General features: G+C 43.3%; 2 protein-coding genes and 1 pseudogene across 5 annotated transcripts in view; all 3 read left to right on the forward strand.

Moving 5' to 3' along the window:
- LOC120473606 (calsequestrin-2) overlaps nt 1-27,407 on the forward strand; it is a 160,719-nt gene that overhangs the window by 108,648 nt on the left and 24,664 nt on the right. The window lies entirely within an intron of this gene.
- LOC148978541 (uncharacterized) lies at nt 11,171-26,493 on the forward strand. Of its 3 annotated transcripts, none has more exons than XM_089132247.1 (3): nt 11,172-11,978; nt 12,075-12,171; nt 26,246-26,493. In XM_089132247.1, exons 1-2 carry the CDS (start codon nt 11,245-11,247, stop codon nt 12,166-12,168), a joined length of 828 nt encoding a protein of 275 aa, XP_088988373.1. In that variant the 5' UTR covers nt 11,172-11,244; the 3' UTR covers nt 12,169-12,171; nt 26,246-26,493. The 3 variants fall into 3 exon arrangements, with proteins under 3 accessions (XP_088988374.1, XP_088988373.1, XP_088988375.1); XM_089132249.1 differs by having other exon boundaries at nt 11,172-11,904; XM_089132248.1 differs by lacking the exon at nt 26,246-26,493 and having other exon boundaries at nt 11,171-11,904; nt 12,075-12,229.
- LOC148978542 (uncharacterized) lies at nt 12,284-13,318 on the forward strand (annotated as a pseudogene).

The raw sequence follows: 27,407 nt of genomic DNA on the forward strand, positions 1-27,407 counted from the left end.
GTATTTTGTAATTGATATGGAACTTAATAGGTAACCAGTGTAGAGATGATAAAATCGGTGTTATATGATCATATTTTCTTGACCTAGTAAGAACTCTAGCAGCTGCATTTTGTACTAACTGTAGCTTGTTTATTGAGGATGCAGGACAACTGGCTAGTAAAGCATTACAGTAATCTAGTCTCGAGCAGGGCCGTGCAGAGACCTCTGTAGGGGCAGGTGCTCAAAGTATAAAATGGGGCACATGGAAACAATAAGGCTTTATAGGGCTGTGCTCAAAATATCAATACAGTAATATATCAATACAGATGATTCTGCATCGATACAGCAGCAAATGAATTGATGGAGTTTTGAAAAAGAACCAGAACAGAAAAGACAAATTTAAAGTTTAAAATAAAAAAAAATTATTGATGTGCTCTATATATAACTCTGGGATTAGAAACTGAAGCATCTTAAGTTGTCCCAACCTGATGGCTTTTTCTTCTCTGTTATACAGAATAATAAAGAACAGCTGTTATAGTGAACTGTATAGGACAAAATCAACCTGGCCCATGTTTCGTGCAGTAGAGTATAGTTTTATTTAATGGCATATCAGCATCTGTGGCTATTTTCATGGCAAAAACTGATTTACAAAAATACAAGAGTTACATTTTATACAATGAAAATAAAAACAAAGCAAACAGAAACAGCAATTAATACTTTACAAGATTTTTAACATTAATGTGATGCCTGTTCTGGTAAATTCTTACTCAAGTCATTAAGTGAGTTTGCTGCCTTTGCTGTTGATGTTGTTACTGCTGCTGCTGATGATGATGATGATACTGTTGGAGTTGATCTGAGACTGTAGACATTAAAATAAACAGAGATATAGGGTATTGGCTGATTAAACCATTTTTATGTGACCATGACAAGATGTAAAGATTGCTGACAGTGTTTGGAACTGGCTCACTAGTCCACTGACCTGCTAAAGCTACAGATTCTACCCAGGCTGCTATAGTATAATAATACAATAATAGTATATAATAGTAACGTTACTAGGGCAGATGTTCACAGAGGCTTCTGCACACAAAACATAAGATACTGGTAAGCCTATGTGATAACTTACCAGAGTTGTGATAATCATTTTTATGTGAAAATATTTTTTTTTAATAAATACTGTAATAATAATAATAGTTTAAAGTACAAACAATAGTTTTTAGTCAAATAACACCCCTCCACGCCCGTGAAACTTTTCTCCCTCAAACAGCAAGCTAACGTTACTTCTACAGCCTACACACAGCAATACAAACAACATCTCTCTGCATGCTCTCTTCACGTCGTTCTAGTAAAATAATAATAATAAGTAAACAAACATCAAAATCACCTCGCTGAGAATAGAACACCACTTACCAGCAGCCGCAAGAGTTGAAGATATCCTCTGGGAATGCGCGATTGCGCGTAGCCGCGCGAAATTATAAAATGCGCGTGCAGCGTGAGGAATCAGGTGAAAGGTCATCTTGTGGGTCATTTTATTTACGGCTAAATTATTATTCATTCATTTTACTACTAGTTAGATGGGGCAGGCATCCACAAAAGTGCCTTTAAATACAAAAAAAGGAGAGGAAATTTTGTCTTGACAAAAGGGCACTTTGGGCACCAAGGGGCAAAAGGGCAGGTGCTCGAGCACCTTTTCCCATTTAAACAGACAAAATGATAACGGTCCGATAAGTACGATCTAAACCAGCTCAATGCCTGTCCCTGAACACCAGTGTAGTTTTGTAGTCGATCCAAGAGTATTTTATGATCTATAGTGTCGAACGCAGCGCTAAGAAGTAGGACTAGTATTGAGATATGGCCTTGGTCAGAAGCTAAAAGTAAATCATTTGTAATTTTAACTAGCGCAGTTTCTGTACTATGATGCGGTCTGAATCCTGACTGGAATTTTTCATAGATATCATTTTCTTGCAAAAAAGAGCACAATTGAGCGGACACAACTTTTTCTAGTATTTTGGACATAAATGGAAGATTTGAAATGGGTCTGTACTTTGCCAAGTTATTTGTATCTAATTGCGGTTTCTTAATGAGAGGTTTTATTACTGCCAGCTTGAATATTTTTGGAACATGACCTAAAGATAAAGACAAGTTAATAATATTGAGGAGAGGCTCTTCCACTACAGGTAATAGTTCTTTCAGTGGTTTAGTGGGTATTGGATCTAATAAACAAGTTGTTGGTTTAGAAGCAATGATAAGTTTATTTAGCTCCTCCTGTCCTATCGTTGTAAAGCGGTTTAGTTGTTCTAGAGGGGCCATAATTGAAGCTGAATCATAAGACACCATAGAGGATTGTACATTTATAAGTGTGTTTCGGATGCTTTCTATTTTCTCGTTGAAGTAATTCATAAAATCATTACTACTAAACTGTAACGGTATATTTTGCTCTGGTGATGTCTGTTTATTTGTTAGTCTAGCCACGGTGTTAAATAAAAACCTTGGATTATTTTGGTTATTTTCGATTAGTTTGCGGAGATGCTCAGCCCTGGCTGTTTTTAGTGTCTTTTTATAACGTGACATACTGTCTTTCCACGCGATTCTAAAGACCTCTAAATTAGTTTGTTTCCATTTACACTCTAAGTTGCGAGTTTCTCTCTTGATAGCATGCGTAGCACTGTTGTACCATGGTGCTTTAGTTTTCTCTCTATCCTTTTTTAATCTAATTGGTGCAACAATATCTAATGTACTAGTAAAAAAGGTGCTTAAACTGCTAGTCATTTCCTCTAATTCATCTGTTTGTTTGGGTTCACTTAGCAGCTTAGATAGATCAGGTAAGCTATTTGAGAATACATCTATAGTGGTTGGAAGGATTGTTCTGCCTGGTCTATAACGTGGCGCAACATGACATATTTCAGCAGTACGTATTATGCAAGTCACCATGTAATGATCAGTGACATCATTGCTTTGCGGTATAATATCAATATCAGTTGGATCGTTTCCATATGATATAATTAAATCTAGTGTATGATTTAGACGGTGAGTGGGACCACTGACGTTTTGTTTGACCCCAAAGGAGTTTAATAAGTCTGTAAACGCAGCCCCTAAAGCATCATTTGTATTATCTACGTGTATGTTAAAATCTCCAGAAATTATTGCTTTATCGACGTTCACACAATAGATCTGAGAGAAAGTCTGCAAACTCTTTTAGGAATTCAGCATATGGCCCTGGATGTCTATATACAGTAGCCAAGGCTAGAGATAATATGGATTTCCTTCTTACATCTAAGAGCGTAACATTTAGCACAAGTACTTCAAATGAATTAAACCTGTTACCTGTTTTCTGAGTAATATTAAAAATATCTTTATAGATTGTTGCAACACCGCCGCCACGACCGATCAGGCGAGGCTCATGTTTATAACAGTATCCTGGCGGAGTAGATTCGTTTAGACCGAAATACTCATTTGGTTTAAGCCAGGTTTCAGTAAGGCACAGAACATCGAAGTTATTATCTGTGACCATTTAATTTACAATAACCGCCTTAGGTGTGAGCGATCTAATGTTTAGAAGACCTAGCTTTAGAAATTTTTTTTGTTCACTGATATTTAGATTTTCCGGTTTGATTACAATAAGATTTTTGCTAGATCCTGCACTAGTTTTATTATTTGGCTTCACTAAACGAGGAATAGACACAGTTTCTATGTAATGTTCCACACTATGCATATTAGTTAAGTTTGGACCGCAAAGGCTGTGATAAGGCTCGATCAGGCTCCTGTAGTCCTTCTTCAGAACCTCCGTCTGCCGCAGCCTGATGTCGTTCGCTCCCGCGTGCAGCACAACAGCTCCGACGCGCTCGTCCCCGTTCAGGATCTCGGGAACCTGTGCAGCGACATCAAGAACACGAGCACCAGGAAAGCAGTGAGTGCGCACCTTAACTTTCCTCGAAGTAGTAGCGCGGACATGACGGACCATGGATGTGCCGATGATCACGGCGTCGTCGCGTTCCGGCTCGCGAAGAGGGGAGAAGCGGTTCCGGGTGGAGATCTCGAAGACCGGGAGGGGCAGAGAGGCAGCTCTGGTCCTGGCTCGTGTCTTCCGCTGTGTGATCCATGGTCCATGTTGCTGTTTCGGTGCCGGAGTGAATGAAACCCGAGATGATCCTGGGCAGAGTAACATACGGAGTAGACGAAGTCGGATTCAAAGAGTTAACGTTACTAACCACTGATTTGTGAGCGTCGGCGCGTGATGCTTCAAGCGTTGAGCGCCGATCCAACAGCTCGGCTTGCTTCACCAGCAGACCACGGATCTGTTTGTCGACGTATTCCAGCTCCTGCTTCACCGTGAAGAGCTCAAACGTGTCCTCACCTGCACTCAGAGGTAATGTTAGACACGCATCTGATATGTTCGCCATTATAACAGATAAACAGTAAATTAGTAGTGATACTACAACTATCACCACTAATTTAGGACTTATTAGTAGTGATACTACAACTATCACTACTAATTTAGGACTGAAATGCCGGAAATAACCAGGATTCAGTGAAACGGGTATAAAATGAGACGACCAGTAGGCGAGAGGGCACGCGTGGAATGCTAGCGGGCTAAAGGCTAGTAGCCGGGATTCGGAAGGTCGGATATAAGTAGCGATATCAAAGCAATCCAATTGTTTTTTATAAGGAATAGTATCGAGGATAAGTTCACATGATATAAAAATAGAAAATGCTTGTTTATAAATGAGTGGTAAAGAAGAAAATCAAGGATTAGTGAAGAAATTCTCCGGAGCTACAAACACAAACAACCGATCGCACGCGCATGCGTAGTCTCCAGTATATATCTCCAGAAACTGCGCTATCGCAGTATACATTCGAACAAACGACACTCAGACCGAACCGATGACGTTTTCATACAAACCGAGGCCTCGTTTGTCATCAGTCACGTGATTTTCACGTTAACAACACAAGTCTCGAATCGTGGCTTCATCTGGCACGCCCCTTTTTGCTCGATACAAGCTCCGACTCCTCGCTTCAAAGGTCACATCACTACTGTTACTTACCTTCCCGAAGTCTTCATCCAGCCCTTCTTCAGTCTGCGCTCTGGTCCTGATCCCGTCCTCCTGTCACCTGTCTCCAGTCTGCCTTCCATTCCTGTTCATCTACAAAAGATAAGAGACTCTGTTTTCAAGACTGTTCATCCTGATCTGCTTAACTCAACTACCAGTTACTCACCTGCCATCCCTGTCGTTACCAGTTTCAATAAACTCATCTAACTTACCCATCTGCGTCTTCCGGCTTTGTGACGGAAGACCAGACCAACATGCTTCAACCATCCACTGCCACGACCTCCGCTGCTACTCCACCGTCAGCCTCAACCATTCCACGGATCGTTTCATCCACCCCCCCGCTGCTTCCACCCTGCCTGTTTCTTCGTCTGCCTCTGTAAGTCCCATGGCCCAGCCAGCGCCTTTCTCAGGTGAGGAGGGGAAGTGCAATGGATTTATGTTACAGTGCGAGCTGTATATGGAGATGAATCCAGGTAAATTTCCAACTGAACAATCCAAAGTGGCGTTTGTCATCTCTCTGCTCAGTGGACGAGCCCTTCGCTGGGCACACGCCCTATGGAAGGATCATGGTCCAGTAACCCAAACTTTTTCTGCCTTCTCAGCCCATTTTCTAGAAGTTTTCTTTCAGTCTTCCAATGCTATGTCAGTTCAAGATCAAATGTTCCAGTTAAAACAAGGAAAATCATCTGTTTCATCATATGCTCTCCAATTTCGCACTCTAGCAGCCACCGTCGGATGGAATGAGTCGGCGTTGATCACTGCCTACCGTCATGGATTAAATCCAGAGATCTGTCTACAGCTTGCGGTCTACGATGACGTCGTGGGTTTAGAGAATATCATCCAACGATCCATTCGTGTAGATCAATGCCGCACTGCCTGTCAGCTCGACTGTCTTGCACCTCCTCCTCCTCACCCCACAACAGGCTCTAGCCCTCCAGCACCAGAACCAATGGAGATCGGGTCAAATCATCTGTCTGCCTCTGAACGCCAACGACGGATTACAAACCATCTCTGCTTGTATTGTGGGGCCGCCGGTCATCAACTCCTGTCCTGTCCAGTTCGTCCACCCCGGCCGGCGCTTAGTACAGTTCGTCTTCAACTACCCATTTCTTCAATGAAATACACTCCAGTAACCATTACTTACCGTCAACGATCTCTTCCAGAACAAGCATTGATTGATTCCGGTTCTGCAGGAAATTTCATTTCACTATCCACTCTCCAACGCCTTCAAACTCGTCAAAGAGCCATTCCTCAAACTCTCCAGATTCATTCCATCCTCGGAAAACCTCTTGGCCAAGGGCAAGTCGGACATCGTAGTCCGGATATGGTAATGCAGATCGGCAGCCTTCATCAAGAGGAAATCTCGTTTTTGGTGCTGGAGGGCTCTACTGCTGAGATCATCCTGGGACGCCCGTGGTTGGAAGAGCATTCTCCCTACATTCAGTGGTCCACCGGGGAGATCTTGCAGTGGGGAGAGAACTGTTTCCATCGTTGTCTGCAATCAATACAGAAATCATTACCTTCATCGGCTACTCCAGTCTCTGAGATTCCCCTTGCATCCACTTCGGTTGAGAGTCCATCCATCCATACCCAACCTGAAATTCCTACTCTTTACCGGGCGTTCCAGGATGTCTTCAATAAGCAACTGGCTACCCAACTACCACCTCACCGGCCATGGGACTGTGCGATCGACCTGCTGCCTGGGGCGGTACTACCACATGGTAAGATCTATCCTTTGTCCATCCCGGAACAGAAAGCCGTGGAGGAGTATATCAAGGAGGCGCTACAACAAGGATACATCGTCTTGGCCAGGTCGCGGTTGCAAATGAGAACTTGTTCTCAACCGATTAACCTGGTTAAATAATGGTGAAATAAATAAAAAACATCCGTCCATCGACTTCCCCTGCCGCTTCCACCTTCTTCTTCGTTGGTAAAAAGGACGGAGGCTTGTGCCCCTGTATCAATTATCGGACACTCAATCAGTCAACCGTTAAGTTTCGTTATCCCCTTCCTCTGGTCCCGGCTGCACTAGAACAACTTCGAGGTGCCCATCTGTTCTCCAAACTTGACCTCCGAAGCGCGTACAACCTCATCAGGTTCCATAAAGGTGACGAGTGGAAGACCGTGTTCATAACACCATAATGCCATACGGTCTGTCCATTTCACCCGCTGTCTTTCAAGGCTTCATGAATGAGATCTTCCGTGACTACTAGGGGTGTAACGGTACACAAAAATCACGGTTCGGTACGTACCTCGGTTTTAAAGTCACGGTTCGGTACGTTTTCGATACAGCAAAAAGAAAGAAATGCCAGAGAAATTTCCTATTTGTTTAAAGAAAAAATATTTTTAAATAAGTGTGAGTTTTCCTAGATCTTGAAACTTTCAGGTTTATAAATAGGGGTCATCTTTGAAGGATGAACAAATAATGTTTTGGTCATCACATTAAAAATAACATTTTAATATATATTTATTTATATAATATTTGAATTTTGAAGTGCTGAAAAAAAGATGTGTGAAGTACTTGAAAGCATTTCACCATTCCAGCCAAACTGGTTACAGTTAGTGTTACTATATTAAATCCATGGTGAATGTTGCTGGTCTGTGGACGTAAAGTACTAGTTCATTCACGGCACAATGTTTCTCCTGGTTTCCATGACAGCGCTGTTTGATCTAATAGAGATCTACGGTTAATAACGGAGAAATATGAATGCATCTCACTAGATCTCACAGCGATATTATTACCTCAGTGGCGAATTCAAATGTTTTCTTTACCGGATCTCTTAGCGCGGTGTGGTAACAGTGTTGCTTGATCGAGATCGGCTCGCGCTGCACAGATGTTGCTGGTCCGAACTGATAAACGATCCGTGAAGCACATAACGAGGAGCGCAGTTTCGTTCTGCTTTCATTACCCTTGCCATTTGGATGTTGCGCAATGTTGTGTTGGCCGCGTCAGCACGAATTTTGCCGGCAAGAAAAATGGTCCAAGCAATCGTTCGGTTTGTATGCGTACCGAACCGGAAGCCTCGAACCGAAACGGTTCAATACGAATACATGTACCGTTACACCCCTAGTGACTACCTGAACCAGTTCGTCATCATATACACTGATGAAATCCTCATTTACTCTCCCAACCTGTCTGAGCACATCCGTCATGTTAAACTAGTCCTCCAACGCCTGAGAGAACATCACCTCTATCTGAAACTTGAGAAGTGCGAATTCCACCAAACAACCATTCAGTTCCTGGGATATGTCATCACCCCTCAAGGTATCACCATGGACCAGAGGAAGGTGGACACTGTCACCAACTGGCCACAACCCACCAACCTCAAAGAACTGCAACGCTTTCTGGGATTCACCAATTTCTATCGCCGTTTCATCAAAGGTTTCAGTCAGATCAGCACACCCATCACGTCACTACTCAAACATGGGGCCAAGTCTCTGTCCTGGACCACAGATGCCATCAACGCCTTCGAAGAATTGAAGAAGACCTTCAGTTCAGATCCTACCCTTGTCCTTCCTGATCCTGATCTCCCCTTCCTTGTGGAAGTTGACGCCTCCACCTCTTGGGTAGGAGCTGTCCTATCCCAGCGGCAGGGGAACCCACTCCGACTCCATCCATGTGCCTTCTTCTCCAAGAAACTGTCCCCGGCGGAGCAGAATTACGATATTAACAACTGGGAACTGCTGGCTATCAAACTCGCCTTGGAGGAATGGAGACACTGGCTGGAGGGAGCACAACATCCCTTCATCGTCAACACCGACCATCGTAACCTAGAATACCTCCGTGAAGCTCGCCGACTCAACCCTCGCCAAGCCCGCTGGGCACTCTTCTTCACTCGCTTCAACTTCACCGTCACCTACCGCCCAGGTCACAAGAATGCAAAGGCTGATGCTCTATCCCGCCAGTTCCAACCTGATTCTAGTCCATCTGTGCCAGAAACCATCCTCCCTCCAGCCATAGTGGTCAGTCCCATTCAGTGGAGACTGGACGACCACATCGCCGAAGCCACCCAAACTGAACCTGCTCCGCCGGGAGGTCCTGAGGGACGGGTTTATGTACCCTCACGTCTACGTCTGTCCCTCATGGACTCAGTTCATACATCTCCGGGCTCTGGACACCCAGGCAGCCACCAAACCCTCTCGCTCATACAACAACGCTACTGGTGGCCTAATATGACCCAGGATGTCTCCCGATATGTCAAGAGCTGCTCAGTCTGCGCCATGACCAAAGTTCCCCACCGACTCCCGGAATACCTCCGAACTTACCTTCCCGAAGTCTTCATCCAGCCCTTTTTCAGTCTGCACTCTGGTCCTGATCCCGTCCTCCTGTCACCTGTCTCCAGTCTGCCTTCCGTTCCTGTTCATCTACAAAAGATAAGAGACTCTGTTTTCAAGACTGTTCATCCTGATCTGCTTAACTCAACTACCAGATACTCATCTGCCATTCCTGCCGTTACCAGTTTCAATAAACTCATCTAACTTACCCATCTGTGTCTTCCGGCTTTGTGACATTACCAGGGATGCCGTATAAATAAACTTAGTGTAGTCCGTCATCAGTTCGCCAGCGAGATCGGTGATTCAACGGAAGTGGCAGTGCACAAAGATCACTGAATCCGGAAGTCCTACGTATCAGCGTGATAATCCCCTACTAGAACAAAAAAGGTAATATTCCTCCCTTCAGATACATTTGAATAAATATTAAATAAAACATGATACAGGCAAAAATCCTTTTACAGGTATTTTCTGACATTTAGAGGAAACAGCCAAAACTGTTTGCATGCTGCTAAGGCAAACAGGGCCTGAGTTATACTCTTTCAAAAATGAATTTATAAAAAAAAAAATCAAAAAGCGCCTCTTTTTTATTGATATTATTATTTACTGATATTACTATTCAGACAACATATATTTTTTTTTTTTTAGTATTTTTTTTACATTTTTAGCAGTGTTATATGCAACTTCAAAGGGTTCCCTGTAAAATGACACCAAAACTGTGTATTTAGGCCAAAGTATGTGGGAATGGGAAGCTTTTTAATTTGGGTAGGCCATATCCAGGCGGAAATTCCTCAAAAATGGCAAGGATTGTAATTGGTTAAGAGTATACATTCAACGTTCTGACGATTGGCAGTCAGAGCAGCTCTTTGTATGCTTCGGTGGCTGCACCAAAGGGCTTCTGATAAAGAAGCAGAGACTATCCCATTGGATAGTGGATGCTATAGCGTTGGCTTATGCTTCAGTGGGCCTTCAATGCCCTATCGGAGTCAGAGCTCTCTCCACCAGAGGCGTGGCTGCTTCCTGGGCCTGGTCCAGTGGTGTTTATATTGGTTACATCTGTGTGGCGGCCAAATGGTCCTCGTGCCCACCTTCGCTAGATTATACAATTTTGAGGTCCCTGTGCTGCAGGCACAAATCCTCTCTGCCTTGCTGGAGTTGACCTCAGGGCTAGCTCGACCCGCTATTACCCTTCCAGAGGCTCTGACCTCAATCCAAGCCCTTCTTTGTAGGCATATCTTGCCCTTCCCTAGCCCTACCACCTAGGCACCCTCAATGGAGTGTTTCAGGCTAAGGCAAAATAACTTCTAGTTCTGCTCACATAGCACAGAGCTGTTGGATTGGTTCTCCATAGCATCTAACAAAGACGCAAAACAGGTAAACGTTTTGAAATGGAACGCCTCGGTTACTTATGTAACCTCGGTTCCCTGAGATAACGGGAACACGTATTGCGCAAGTTGGCCATGCTATGTCGCTTCACGACTGGTGTTTGTCGCTTCAGTCGAATTAAACCTGATTCCTATCAGGTTTCTATCTATTCTGCTATCAGCAGACGTGCGATCGGTTGTTTGTGTTTGTAGCTCCGGAGAATTTCTTCACTAATCCTTGATTTTCTTCTTTACCACTCATTTATAAACAAGCATTTTCTATTTTTATATCATGTGAACTTATCCTCGATACTATTCCTTATAAAAAACAATTGGATTGCTTTGATATCGCTACTTATATCCGACCTTCCGAATCCCGGCTACTAGCCTTTAGCCCGCTAGCATTCCACGCGTGCCCTCTCGCCTACTGGTCGTCTCATTTTATACCCGTTTTACTGAATCCTGGTTATTTCCGGCATTTCAGTCCTAAATTAGTAGTGATAGTTGTAGTATCACTACTAACAAGTCCTAAATTAGTGGTGATAGTTGTAGTATCACTACTAATTTACTGTTTATCTGTTATAATGGCGAACATATCAGATGCGTGTCTAACATTACCTCTGAGTGCAGGTGAGGACACGTTCGAGCTCTTCACGGTGAAGCAGGAGCTGGAATACGTCGACAAACAGATCCGTGGTCTGCTGGTGAAACAAGCCGAGCTGTTGGATCGGCGCTCAACGCTTGAAGCATCACGCGCCGACGCTCACAAATCAGTGGTTAGTAACGTTAACTCTTTGAGTCCGACTTCGTCTACTCCGTATGTTACTCTGCCCAGGACGCGATCATCTCGGGCTTCATTCACTCCGGCACCGAAACAGCAACATGGACCATGGATCACACAGCGGAAGACACGAGCCAGGACCAGAGCTGCCTCTCCGCCCCTCCCGGTCTTCGAGATCTCCACCCGGAACCGCTTCTCCCCTCTTCGCGAGCCGGAACGCGATGACGCCGTGATCATCGGCACATCCATGGTCCGTCATGTCCGCGCTACTACTTCGGGGAAAGGTAAGGTGCGCACTCACTGCTTTCCTGGTGCTCGTGTTCTTGATGTCGCTGCACAGGTTCCCGAGATCCTGAACGGGGACAAGCGCGTCGGAGCTGTTGTGCTGCACGCGGGAGCGAACGACATCAGGCTGCGGCAGACGGAGGTTCTGAAGAAGGACTACAGGAGCCTGATCGAGACGGTACGCAGCACAGCGCCTAAAGCAGCGATCATCGTGTCTGGACCACTTCCCACGTACAGACAAGGACAGGAAAGGTTCAGTAGACTATTTGCATTAAATGAATGGTTAATGTCATTGTGTAATGAACAGAAGCTGCTCTTTGTAAATAACTGGGATCTGTTTTGGGAAAGACCCAGGATGTACCGTGCAGATGGATTCCATCCCAGCCGAATCGGAGCGGCTGTGCTGTCGGACAACATCTCCAAGACGCTACGCACCAGATGACTAGTAAGTCAAAGTCCAAATCACAGCCTTTGCGGTCCAAACTTAACTAATATGCATAGTGTGGAACATTACATAGAAACTGTGTATTCCTCGTTTAGTGAAGCCAAATAATAAAACTAGTGCAGGATCTAGCAAAAATCTTATTGTAATCAAACCGGAAAATCTAAATATCAGTGAACAAAAACAATTTCTAAAGCTAGGTCTTCTAAACATTAGATCGCTCACACCTAAGGCGGTTATTGTAAATGAAATGGTCACAGATAATAACTTCGATGTTCTGTGCCTTACTGAAACCTGGCTAAAACCAAATTAGTATTTCGGTCTAAACGAATCTACTCCGCCAGGATACTGTTATAAACATGAGCCTCGCCTGATCGGTCGTGGCGGCGGTGTTGCAACAATCTATAAAGATATTTTTAATATTACTCAGAAAACAGGTCACAGGTTTAATTCATTTGAAGTACTTGTGCTAAATGTTACGCTCTTAGATGTAAGAAGGAAATCCATATTATCTCTAGCCTTGGCTACTGTATATAGACCTCCAGGGCCATATGCTGAATTCCTAAAAGAGTTTGCAGACTTTCTCTCAGATCTATTGGTGAACGTCGATAAAGCAATAATTGCTGGAGATTTTAACATGCACGTAGATAATACAAATGATGCTTTAGGGGCTGCGTTTACAGACTTATTAAACTCCTTTGGGGTCAAACAAAACGTCAGTGGTCCCACTCACCGTCTAAATCATACACTAGATTTAATTATATCATATGGAAACGATCCAACTGATATTGATATTATACCGCAAAGCAATGATGTCACTGATCATTACATGGTGACTTGCATAATACGTACTGCTGAAATATGTCATGTTGCGCCACGTTATAGACCAGGCAGAACAATCCTTCCAACCACTATAGATGTATTCTCAAATAGCTTACCTGATCTATCTAAGCTGCTAAGTGAACCCAAACAAACAGATGAATTAGAGGAAATGACTAGCAGTTTAAGCACCATTTTTACTAGTACATTAGATATTGTTGCACCAATTAGATTAAAAAAGGTTAGAGAGAAAACTAAAGCACCATGGTACAACAGTGCTACGTGTAACCGGTGGCTCGCGACACCAGTTATACTTGTCTGCGTTGTGTAGATAAATAAGACACTGGACCACAGGCGGCGATTTCACTGGTTTACTCTGATAGACAACTGATAGACAAATGAAACATAATCAGCCTCTTAGTGAGAAGCGCCCTCTCTAGCTCTCTCACTGAATCACCAGTGCAAAGAGATAAGAGAATCACAATAAAATGCATAAACATATAACAGAAGACATACCTGATAGACAAATGAAACATAATCAGCCTCTTAGTGAGAAGCGCCCTCTCTAGCTCTATAAAACAAATATGATGTACACTTGTCACACGTGTTCTCATTTCCCATTTAGGCCCAGATGTTAAAACATCACTTAATCGCGAAAATAACCACACAGATAAGTAAAATAATATTGCACAAAGGAATTAGAATGAAAATTTAGACATAAAAGCAACACTTAATATATAGATTAAAGATGATTATCAGGAGCCCAAAATAACCTCACCTCTCACTGAATCACCAGTGCAAAGAGGAAGAGGAGGAGACAAAACAGGAAATTATATTGACTCATGACATCACATCAATTAAAGGAAAAGACACTCAACTTCACTTAGGCGGTAGAATCAGGTATATGTCAACAAATAACTTTGTGGAAATTCTAATAAACTATAAATACATTTAACAGTACACTTTATGTACCTGTTACACTCACCCCCCAGAATTTACACAAAATCCTGAAAAAGTAGAACGAGAATACACTGGTCACTTGAATTACATGGTCTACCGTAAAGACTCCATCTTAAAAGTTACCCAACCAAGGGATACAAAAATGGCGAAAGTTGGCCAAACTTCCACACATCTTGCAGGCATAAGCAAAGTGCCCATTACACTTTGATAAATTCAGACCAATTATACAAACAGGATTAATAAACACAGGGAAAAAAAAAACAAACATTTTCAGGCAATTACACTCAGAATTACCAGAGTCTGTGCAATACCATACATAGACTTACACATGTATTACAGAAGATAAAGAATCTATCCCAAGTAAGGTTTCGAGTTGAACCATAGACTCAATTAACCTACGAACAGGTTTAATTACCCTACCAAGCCTGGTAGTGTAACGATCATCAGGGTGATTGTCAACCATAGGATCATGTGAACTACTTGGAACAGGAACAGTAGAAAAAGAAGCACAAGTTACAGTGTCATGGTCAACAGGTAAGTCATTTTGTGCTTCAGAAACAGACGGAGAAGAATGGGACGAAACCCAAGAAGCAGTACGATCATCATCACAAACAGCTATGTGAGACAAATCATCAGTGACAGGTAATGTTGACTCAGCCACATCACAAACAGATTGAGATGAAGTGGAACAAGGACCACCAGTAGCACCATCATCAACAGAAATGTCAGTTGAAGGCAAAGGGAGGAAGTTAACTGGCAACAATAGATTCCGATGTACCACTTTCTCATGACCAGATCTGTCACGGATCTTGTAAATGTGCAGGGAAGGTTTGGAGGCAACAACGGAATACATGGTGGGTTCCCATTTATCGGCAAGCTTCCGTTTACCCCTACAACCTTTGTTGGCAACAAGAACATGATCACCGACTGACAGAGGCAATCCTTTGACTCTCTTATTGTACTGATCAGACTGGTGTTTTTGTTCTGCAGTAGAGTTCTTTTGAGCCAGCGCCATAGCAGACTGTAGATCACCGACAAGGGATTGAACATAGTCACTGTAATCACAGATTGACTCATCACGAAGCACACTTTGAAACATAAGGTCAACAGGTAATCTCGGCACCCTCCCAAACATCAGGTAAAAAGGAGCAAACCCAGTTGTCTCATGGGCAGTGCAGTTATACATGAATGTCATTGTTTGAACCAACTGTGGCCACCTTTGCTTAGATCTGGGTGGAAGCGACCTCAGCATGTTACCTAACGTTCTGTTGAACCTTTCAGTTCCACCATTCCCCATTGGATGATACGGGGAAGTCCGTGACTTGTCAACACCAGCAACATCAAGAAGCTCTGCTATCAGCTCACTCTCAAAATTTGCTCCCTGGTCTGAATGGATATGCTGGGGAAATCCATATACACAGAAGAAGCCATCCCAAAGTTTCTTAGCGACACTTTTAGCACATTGATTCCGGCATGGAAAAGCATGAGCTAGCTTGGTGAAATGATCTGTAATTACTAAGACATCCACAGATTTATTGTGCTTATCTTCAGCAGACCAGAAATCAATAGAGACAAGCTCCAATGGGGCAGTGGTCTTGATGCTCTCCAAAGGCGCTCTTGCTGCTGGCTCGGGAGTTTTACTCAGGACACAACGGGTACAAGTCTTAACGTAATCACGCACATCACGTTCCATCTCAGGCCAATAGAACCTCTGGCGTGCTAGAGACAGGGTACGTGGCTGACCTTGGTGACCGGCCAAATCATGAACACCAGAGAGTGCTTGCTGTTTCAGGGAACCAGGCAGGACGAACTGAAACTTCTTGTGCTTAGTAAGCGGATCTTTGACAGCTCTATACAGAATTCCATGAAGCAAAAACAGTTTTTCCCACTGCCTCAAAATCCTTAAAACCCACAAATCCTCATTCGCACGCTCACGCCTGTTAGGTCTTCGCTTCCTGCTGACATAGAAAGCCACCCTCGAAACAACTGCGTCATTGTTCTGCTGACACTGCAATTCAGACAATGAAAAGGCATGGTTTACGTCTTGACAGTCAGGAATCAAAGAAGTCAAGTGATCAGCCAGGGATGTTGCTCTGGATACAGCTCCTGAATCCCAATCCTCACAAGAAGACAAGACAGACGACACATCCTCAGTAGTCATAGAGAAGTTGATCTCAGAGCTCAGATTGAGTGCACTATCAACCGTCTGAGGCTGGCACGTGAGACGGAAGGTCTCTTGGACAGAATCATCTTCCACACTGTGTACAGACTTCAACAGTTCAGAGTAAGGCTCAGACAAAAGTCGCTGACTCACTGGGTTGACAAACGGGTCACGACTGAGCGCATCCGCCACAACATTCAATCTTCCAGGAACGTACTTGATCTTAAAGTTGTACGGGGCAAGTTTTGAAACCCAGCGCTGCTCACAAGCGTCCAATTTTGGTTTTGTCAAGATGTACGTGAGCGGATTATTATCCGTCCACACGGTAAACTCGTGGCCTTTGAGCCAGTGACTGAACTTGTCACACACTGCCTACTTCAGAGCTAAGAATTCTAATCTGTGTGCCGGGTAATTGGCTTGGCTACGGCTCAAGGACTTGCTGGCGAAGGCTATAGGACGTGCTTTGTCCTCACCACTGGGAACTTGAGAAAGCACTGCACCTAGGCCGTCCAATGATGCATCAGTGCAGAGAATAAAGGGACGCTCAAAGTCGGGGTGTGCCAAGACTACGCTCTCAACAAGGGCTCTCTTTAACTCCTCAAAGGCGACATCACAAGCTGGAGTCCAGTCCTGGGGAGACAACTCTCGGTAAGTACCAGATCTTTTACGACTACCTGTGCCTTTCATCAAACGTTTTTGACCGGCTGTCAAGTCGAACAATGGCTTCGCGACACGCGTACAGCCAGGAATGAAGCTCTGGTAATAGAGAACCATGCCCAGAAAAGATCTTAGTTTCTTCGGTGAGGGTGTGACACCATCTTCTTTCATCAGGTCATTCTTCTGAAAGGCTGAAATGACTGCAACTTTGCCCTCATCTACAGACACTCCAGACCCGCTGATCACATGGCCCAGAAACTTGATGGAGCGCCTGAGAAAGTGGCACTTCTTTGGAGCCAACTTCAAATTACTAGCTCTCATCCGTGAAAACACCACTTCCAAACGTTTCAAGGCTTCTTGCTCAGAACGGGCAAACACCAGCAAATCATCGAGATAGCAAAGGAGGCTGGAAAAGTTGAGATCTCCAAATACGCTGAGCATCATGCGCATGAAAGATGCCGGACTGTTACACAGGCCCTGGGGAAGACGGTTGTATTCGTTCAAGCCCATCGGTGTTGTGAATGCCGTGTAGTGACGATCAGATACAAGGAGCGGGACGTTGTAAAAACCCGAAGTCAAATCAACTGAGCTGAAGAGAAGATTGCCACCAAGAGCAGCAAGACAATCCGCCTGATGGGGCAAAGGGTGAGCATCCTTGATTGTCTTTGCATTAAGCCAGCGAAAGTCCGTACAGACTCTGAGAGACCCATCCTTCTTCCATGCCATTACCAAAGGAGACGCATACTCGCTGACTGATTTGCTAATGATGCCCTTCTCTTCCATTTCAGAGAGTACCTCTCTCAACTTTTGGTAGTGAGCGGGAGGGGTTCGGCGATAAGGCAGGCGAAACGGACGCTCGTCACTCAGATGAATTCGGTGTACAAAGTCTCTCACCTTTCCACAATCGAGTCTGTCTTTGGAGAAAACATCATTATAAGACACGATAAGACTTGCCAACTCCTCCTTCCATGACTTGGATACCTCACATCCTTCAATATCTATGTCCTCCAAACCATACTCATGCAGTAACCGCACAGGGTCAACAGGTGGAATAGACTTGTTGAAAGTGGCATCAGAAACTTGAGGTCTGCAGACATCTTGAGAAAACGTAACATCCTCCACCGCCAGACAAGGAGACACATCAGCAAGCTTAGTGTTGCGTCGAAGAGTTATTGGAGACTCAGTGGGATTTAAGATCTTCATCGGCACCCATCGATCACCCCACATAGGAGTCACTAGACGTCCTACAAGCACATGTCGAGGCGCTGAGCGAGACGTAGTGGGCTCGACGATGACGGAGCTTCCTGGGGAGACATTAGTGTTAGCTGGTAGTTTTCCCCAGACAAGATGCTCACATCTGGGAAGTAAAGTAACTGCCTGACAAAGCCTAACTGTGCCGAGCTTAGCAGGCTGTTGAGGACCAGACCAACGAGAAACACAACTCAAAAGCTCAAGAAACTCTTCACACTCAGGGTTGCTATTTTGGCAGGAAATCAGATCCCAGTACTTCTTCTCGGCTTTCATCCTCTTAAGCACACATTTGATGACGTTACTGCCGATAATGAACTCATCCCTCTGTCCGGGAACTATCAAGGTTGGTACAATGAACTTGAACCCGTAGACTTCGATTTCCAGGTCATACGCGCACTTAGGCTGAGTAGTAAGGCCACCACAGCCCACCAGGACCACGTTACCAGGAATCATTGAGGGTTGAGGGAGAACTCCGTCAGCACACAACTTCGATTCACCTTCCGTGCTCAGGGTACAAGCCATACTCCCAGAATCCAGCAAACCGTGCAGTACTGACTGGGTACGGACAGTTACAGGAGCATAAAAGAGTTCACTGGCTCCATCAATTTTCTGAGATCCCACATACAACACTGTTTTGTCGGGTGGCAACAATTTGAAAAACTATTTACAAAAATCTCTTGTGGGTCTGACTCATCTTTTAGGGGAAATACGCCACCGCCCATGCTATCCCCCTCTGCACATGGGCTACTTAGTTTAACTGGGTGGCAGGAGAAGGAAGCTCAAGGACAATTGTCTTAGGACAATTGCTCTTAAAGTGTCCAGGTTTAAAGCAGTTACGACAAAGCCTCTGGCGCATACAATGAGTATGTGTAGTGTGCTCTTTAGATCGACATACTCTACATGCAGGGCTCAAACTTGGCTTGAGGTCTGAGGTTCTGCCAGGACAGTTTGGGTTGGACGAGGACAGTGAGGCAGTGCAGAGAGATAAAACTTTATCCATCATGCCAACCAACTGTTGCATACTACCATCAGGAGTAAAAGGAGCAGCGTTGGGGTTCAGCTGACCAGTTAAACTTGACATCTGGCTTAAGGAGAGTTCAGGCTGTTTGAACGAACTGGGTGCAGGATCGTCACAGACAGTCACAGTGTTCTGATGGCAAGCTGACACAGGCAATGAGCGTGCAGGTCTGGCAAAAGCTCTCTTCAGGTTCCTGTGATGACTATCCAGTCGCTCTTGAACTTCAGCAGCACTCCACTGTTCAGCAGGCTTGAACTGAAAAGACAAAGCAAGACCAGGATCTGGACAGTGTGAGATAAACATCATAACAGCTTCAGTAACAGGATCCTCAACAGACTTGTTGCGCCTACGCAAGCACTCATCAGCCACATCAATCGCCTTGTTCAGTCTGATCCAGTAGTCCATTGGGCTCTCGTCTGCCCTGGGTAGAGTGTTATAAAAATCAGCCATAGGCATGTTTGAATACATCAACTCACTGAAATTTCGCTTCAGTATGTCAAACACTGTGGTGGGGAGCACTGCAGCAGTCGGTCCTGGAAAGCTGCGTAAGGACACTTTCACTACATCCCTCGCTTTCCCAGCTAACCTGCTCAGGATTAGATCAGAGGCAGTTTCATCAGTGCATTTCTTTCTGTTCATATAACTGTATATCACGTCTTCCCATTCATGCACAGTAAATGAATCACTCTGGTCACCTCTAAATAATGGTGGGGGTTTAACATCGTGTTGGACAATGATGTTCAAATTAGAAGCATCAACACAATCGCTTGAGTGCTGGACATTTGATTTGGGCTGCACTGGGCTGGGATGTTGTGTTGAATTCAGACTGGCTGAAATACTCTCACCAATTTTCTGTGCCAAATCAGAAATAATACCTCCTAGAAACTCAGGGGTAATGATGTGATCAACAATTGGGCGTGAAAAAGGAGTAGAGCAAGCAGCTGGGCTTCCTGAAGAACCAATAGCTGAATCAGATGCATGCCCACGGTCAATTTCTGAATTAAAGAGTGCCCTCCCCCTTTCAAAACATTGAGGTGAAACTCCAGACATATTGTCAGGACGGTTAAGTACAGCCCCAATACCCCTGCCTACTGGGAACGTGACACTAGGCTGTTGTACAGGGCTAAAATTATCCTGACTGACAGTGTCCTCAAACATGACTCAGTTTGAATAGAAAACACAAAAAGAAAATGTAATAGCTTGTTTCAGAAAAAAAATGGAAATATAAACAAGTCACTTAACTAGTATTCAGATAAAAGCACTTTGCAGGAATACTCATTTAGACTCTCAAAACAGTTCAGTGTGACAATTCACGGAGAGAAAAAAAAATGTGGCGATGACGATCACAAAACTGTTCATGAGCGTGCAGCAGCACAAAGAACAGTCCAGTACAGCATTGCACGGAGAAAGAAAAAAAAATATGTGACGATCACAAAAACTCTGGCAGTAGCACAAATAACAGTCCAGTACAGCGTTGCACGGCGAAAAACGAAACAAAGTTCCTCATGTGATGATCACAAAAACATCCCGTCATTTAAGTCCGTGCAGCAGTGCAAACATTTTTTTTTCTTCAAAAATCAACACTTCAAAGCGCATCTACGGCGCAAGTCATTAATAGAAACCAAAACAGTTTTTCATCATACCTCATAAAAAGCAAGCGTTCAATACGTGATATGAGCAGCAGAGACGAGCGCTGAAAGCGAGATGAAACGAGCTGCGGCCTCCGCGATCAGCGAGACACTCCTCCAGTGATTCACCACAGCACACCGCCGTCTGATGAAGCAGCAACTCCGGCGATCAGCAATCAACCGATCTTGCGAAATCCGAAGGTTCAAGGCACCACGTGTAACCGGTGGCTCGCGACACCAGTTATACTTGTCTGCGTTGTGTAGATAAATAAGACACTGGACCACAGGCGGCGATTTCACTGGTTTACTCTGATAGACAACTGATAGACAAATGAAACATAATCAGCCTCTTAGTGAGAAGCGCCCTCTCTAGCTCTCTCACTGAATCACCAGTGCAAAGAGATAAGAGAATCACAATAAAATGCATAAACATATAACAGAAGACATACCTGATAGACAAATGAAACATAGAAACATCAGCCTCTTAGTGAGAAGCGCCCTCTCTAGCTCTATAAAACAAATATGATGTACACTTGTCACACGTGTTCTCATTTCCCATTTAGGCCCAGATGTTAAAACATCACTTAATCGCGAAAATAACCACACAGATAAGTAAAATAATATTGCACAAAGGAATTAGAATGAAAATTTAGACATAAAAGCAACACTTAATATATAGATTAAAGATGATTATCAGGAGCCCAAAATAACCTCACCTCTCACTGAATCACCAGTGCAAAGAGGAAGAGGAGGAGACAGAACAGGAAATTATATTGACTCATGACATCACATCAATTAAAGGAAAAGACACTCAACTTCACTTAGGCGGTAGAATCAGGTATATGTCAACAAATAACTTTGTGGAAATTCTAATAAACTATAAATACATTTAACAGTACACTTTATGTACCTGTTACATACGCATGCTATCAAGAGAGAAACTCGCAACTTAGAGCGTAAATGGAAACAAACTAATTTAGAGGTCTTTAGAATCGCATGGAAAGACAGTATGTCACGTTATAAAAAGACACTAAAAACAGCCAGGGCTGAGCATCTCCGCAAACTAATCGAAAATAACCAAAATAATCCAAGGTTTTTATTTAACACCGTGGCTAGACTAACAAATAAACAGACATCACCAGAGCAAAATATACCGTTACAGTTTAGTAGTAATGATTTTATGAATTACTTCAATGAGAAAATAGAAAGCATTCGAAACACAATTACAAATGTACAATCCTCTATGGTGTCTTATTATTCAGCTTCAATTATGGCCCCTCTAGAACAACTAAACCGCTTTACAACGATAGGACAGGAGGAGCTAAATAAACTTATCATTGCTTCTAAACCAACAACTTGTTTATTAGATCCAATACCCACTAAACTACTGAAAGAACTATTACCTGTAGTGGAAGAGCCTCTCCTCAATATTATTAACTCGTCTTTATCTTTAGGTCATGTTCCAAAAATATTCAAGCTGGCAGTAATAAAACCTCTCATTAAGAAACCGCAATTAGATACAAATAACTTGGCAAATTACAGACCAATTTCAAATCTTACATTTATGTCCAAAATACTAGAAAAAGTTGTGTCCGCTCAATTGTGCTCTTTTTTGCAAGAAAATTATCTATGAAAAATTCCAGTCAGGACTCAGACCGCATCATAGTACAGAAACTGCGCTAGTTAAAATTACAAATGATTTACTTTTAGCTTCTGACCAAGGCCGTATCTCAATACTAGTTCTACTTGATCTTAGCGCTGCGTTCGACACTATAGATCGGGGGTACTCAATAGGCGGACCGCGGTCCGGATCCGGACCCAGACGCAATACAATTTGGACCGAAGCCAAAATCAACATTATATAATTTATTCACGATCCAAGTGAATTTTTATTAATGTGTGATTTCACGCCTATATTGTTTTGGAAAATAAATTTTATAATACAACTAGATGTGGGTTATCTTAACTTCTGTGTCTGTCTAATCCAAAGAACCAATCAGGAGCTGTAATAACTTTAATCACCATGACAACTCACTCACCCGTCGGCCGCGCTGTGTGTGTGCGTGTATGTGTATGTGTGTGTGTCATTCGCAACACAGGCGCTAATCCATCTGCGGTACACGTTTCTTTGTTAACGAAAATCATGGCGTGGTCAAAACCTGACAAAAAGAGAAAAGTCGATTCTGAAAATCGCGAATTTAAGACAGAGTGGACTGACAGATATGCATTTGTGCTGCCGGCGAGGAGCACAAAACCCATGTGTTTAATTTGCAACGAGACGGTTGCCATTGTCAAGAGTGGTAACATAAAACGTCATTATGACTCAAAGCACGGACACTTTGACCAAAATTACCCGCTTCATTCTGAGGTAAGAGCCAGAAATATCAAACAACTGCAATCATCATACCATGCAACACGCAGTGTAATAGTAAGATCAGCCACCCAACAAGAACGTGCAACTGAAGCCTCATTAAGAGTGGCATGGGTCTTAGGAAAGCACAAGAAACCATTCTCTGACTCGGAGATTGTGAAGGAATGCATGAATGAAATAGCAATTGCCCTGTTTGAGGGAACTCAAAAAGATGACATCATACAAAAAATAAACCAAATATCTTTGTCTGACTCCATTGCTGTAAAGCGAACTGAAGTCCTTGCTGAGGATTTGCTTGACCAAATGAAGTCTGCAATAAAAAAGGCTAAATGCATTTCATTGGCTTTGGATGAATTCACAGATAACACAGACAACGCACAACTTCTGGTGTTTGTCAGATTTTTTGATGAAGAGAAGGGAGAATTCTGTGAAGATGTGTTAGGCCTCACAGCCCTCCATGGACACACAAGAGGGGATGATATTTATGAAGCACTGATGGAGATGTTAAGAGACAGAGAGATAGACCTGAAGCATGTTATTTCCATTGCTACTGATGGAGCTCCATGTATGATTGGAAGAGAGAGGGGATTAGTGGCACGCTTGAGAGCTCATCACCCTGAGCTAATTGCATATCATTGCATAATTCATCAGATGGTTTTGTGTGCCAGTCTTGAAGAAAAGTATGCAGAGGTCATGACAACAGTAATGCGACTTGTGAACTTTTTGAGGGCATCATCTGCTCTGCAGCATCGCTTGTTACGCTCATTCCTAACAGAGGTGAATGCAGAATTTGATGATTTGCTCCTTCACAACAATGTCCGGTGGCTTAGTAAAGGCAAGGTTCTGGAGTGCTTTTGGACATTACGGAAAGAGTTGGAAACCTTTCTGTTGGATCAGAAGAGTGCAAAATCAAAACAATTTGTGGAATTTATGCAGAATGAAGAAAAAATGGAAATTGTTGCATTTCTATCTGACATCACTTCCCATCTCAATGATCTGAACATTAAGCTCCAGGGCAAAAATAACACAGTGTGTAAACTCAAATCAGCTGTCTGTGCCTTTCAGAAGAAACTGGAGCTGTTCAAGTGTGACTTACAGCAGGACCTGCTTCACTTCCCAAAGCTTTTAAATCAGACAGCAGGAACACATCATGTCACACACACGTCATCACAATCATGCTGAATTCCTGGACAAGCTGATAAAAAATTTCCAAACTCGCTTTGGAGATTTCCCTCTGGGAAAACAAGTCTTACTATGCATGGAAAATCCATTCCTTGTCAAAAACATCGCAGAATTTTCAACTGAAGCCCTGAAAATCTGCCCATGGGCTAGTGCTGCTTCTCTTCAATCAGAGCTAATTGAGCTTCAGGAAAACCTTGCACTGCAGGAGTCTCTCTGTGACCCTACCACCTTCTGGACTAAGATGGTCCCTGCAGCAGATGTCCCTTCCTTGCAGAAGGTGGCCCTTCAAATTCTCACCATGTTTCCATCAACATATTGTTGTGAGTCTGCCTTTTCAACTATGAATATGGTGAAAAACAAATACAGGAGCACCCTCAGTAATGAACACTTACATCAGTGTCTCCGCCTGGCCCTCACACCTTTCATGCCCAAGTTTAAAGAACTGGTGGCACAAAAAAGGTGTCACTTTTCACACTAATGAGGCCAAACCACATCAAGTTTTGTACATAGTTTGAACGTTTTGTGGGATTTACCACCTTTTTTGTTGGAGTTCTGATTTTGGATTTTGACTATCACTGTTCCGGACCCTGGACGCAAGAAAAATTTGGTGAGTGGACCTTTTAGGTTTCTAATTGAGTACCCCTGCTATAGATCATAAAATAGTCTTGGATCGACTACAAAACTACACTGGTGTTCAGGGACAGGCATTAAGCTGGTTTAGATCGTACTTATCGGACCGTTATCATTTTGTCTGTTTAAATGGGAAAAAATCAAAGATAACGTCAGTAGACTATGGAGTACCGCAAGGATCGGTTTTAGGCCCTCTGCTTTTCTCAATATACTGTATATGCTGCCACTTGGTAATATTATAAGAAAACATAGAATTAATTTCCACTGTTACGCGGACGACACTCAATTATATATTTCATCACGACCAGATGAAAACACTAACTCATCTAAAATGACAGAGTGTCTCAAAGATATAAAATGCTGGATGACGCGTAATTTCCTGCTATTAAATTCAGATAAAACGGAGGTATTACTTATTGGTCCAAAAAACTACTCTCAAAACCTCTCGCAATACAACTTTAATATAGACGGATGTCCTGTTACTTTATCCACTACAGTAAAAGACCTGGGTGTTATACTAGACCGCAACTTGTCTTTCGAAAATCATATTTCATATGTTATAAGAACAGCCTTTTTCCACCTTAGAAACATTGCTAAGGTACGTAACATGCTATCTATCTCTGATGCAGAAAAATTAGTTCACGCATTCATGACCTCGAAACTAGATTACTGTAATGCTTTACTAGCCGGTTGTCCTGCATCCTCAATAAACAAGCTACAGTTAGTACAAAATGCAGCTACTAGAGTTCTTACTAGGTCAAGAAAATATGATCATATAACACCGATTTTATCATCTCTACACTGGTTACCGATTAAGTTCCGTATCAATTACAAAATACTGCTACTAACCTATAAAGCCCTAAATGGTTTAGCACCTATGTACTTAACGGACCTTCTTTCGCCCCACAATCCACCGCGTTCCTTAAGATCACTAAATTCAAGGCTTCTGGCCATTCCTAGGATATCATAGTCCACTAAAGGAGGGAGGGCGTTCTCGCATTTAGCTCCAAAACTCTGGAATAGCCTTCCTGATACGGTCCGAGGCTCTGACTCGCTGACACAGTTTAAAACTAGATTAAAGACGCATCTTTTTAGTCAAGCATTCACATAATGCTTACTTTTTAGTCCTCTGTTATGCCATACGGAACCGTTTGCCACTGAAACGCATTTCCGCGACAGTGGGGCTCGACAGCCTTAGTCAAACGGGTCGCGCGTATGGTTGGGTTACGGAGAGTTTGTGAGATAGTGGTTTTCTAACACCGACTCCCGTATAATGAAAATCACTATGAACATCAGCTATGCTAATTATTTCCCATCTGTCTTTCTGCTGTTATCTCGGGACACTTGTCCCGAGAAAAATGGCGTTCGTCAGGTCCATTTTTGTCTCCCGCCTCTCACAGGGATTCGGATGCCCCAACGCCTGCGATGAGAGGACCAACGCCTGTGAGGAGACAACTCAACGCCTGCGATATGTTATGGCGCCGTTTTATGCATAAACAATATTTATATTTATTATTTATATATAAACAATATAAATGTAAGCCAGAGGAGAACTGGCCCCCGACTGAGCCTGGGTTCTCCCAAGGTTTTTTCTCCATCCAATCTGATGGAGTTTTGGTTCCTTGCCACTGTCGCCTTGCTTTTGGCTTGCTTTGGGCTTGCTCAGTTGGGGTTATTTAGTGTTTAGCAATATTATTGATCTGTGTTGTACTACTTTCATGTTATCACTGTGAAGCTGCTTTGATACAATCTGTATTGTGAAAAGCGCTATACAAATAAATGTGACTTGACTTGACTTGACTATGGCGAAATGAGCTGCTTTGTAGGCAGACGCCTTACCCCTTTCCACGCTCACTTGGCTGGATGCGCCACGATTGGCTCGCGCAGACACACTGCTTCGCCATAGTTTTGTACAATTCCCACTTAGCAGCCAATGAGCACACTCATATCACCGCTCTGTTGTGGCTGTGCAGTAGGCACTGCACTTTTGTATAAGGCTTAAAAATTTGGAGAATAAGGAGTTTTCCCCATAGCGTCTAGCAAAGACACAATTCTCGTTTCCATTTTCTCAGGGAACCAAGGTTACGTAAGTTGTTTCTCCCTCTAGTTTTGAAGTTCTTATTTTTTCTCTTTTTAATTTTCTGCATGGGTGCAGTCTTGTTTTTGTTTTGCTTTTGCTTTTTGGCTTTGTCACTGTAATGGATTTTTTCCCTGAACCTGACTACTCTACAATAATACTCACTCTAGTTGGCCAAGTCTTATACTTTTACCTCAGCGCGTCTACAGTCGACGCCCTGCTGAGCTATAAACCTACCCTATACCCTAGCGCGTCTACAGTCGACGACCTGCTAGGTACTAATCCTATAACCCAGCGCGTCTACAGTCGACGTCCTGCTGGGTACTAATCCTATAACCCTGCCGCGTCTACAGTCGACGTCCTGACAGGTACTAATAATTCTAACTTACTTGTTCTTGCTGCGCAGCTTAAATAACAGACAGACTCCAGCAAATGTCCTTTCAATGCTTTTAATTACGGCCAGGAGAGTTCTCGAGCAATACTCA

This window comes from Pimephales promelas, chromosome 6, assembly GCF_988280905.1.
Source record: "Pimephales promelas chromosome 6, fPimPro1.hap1.1, whole genome shotgun sequence".
Lineage (NCBI taxonomy): Eukaryota > Metazoa > Chordata > Actinopteri > Cypriniformes > Leuciscidae > Pimephales > Pimephales promelas.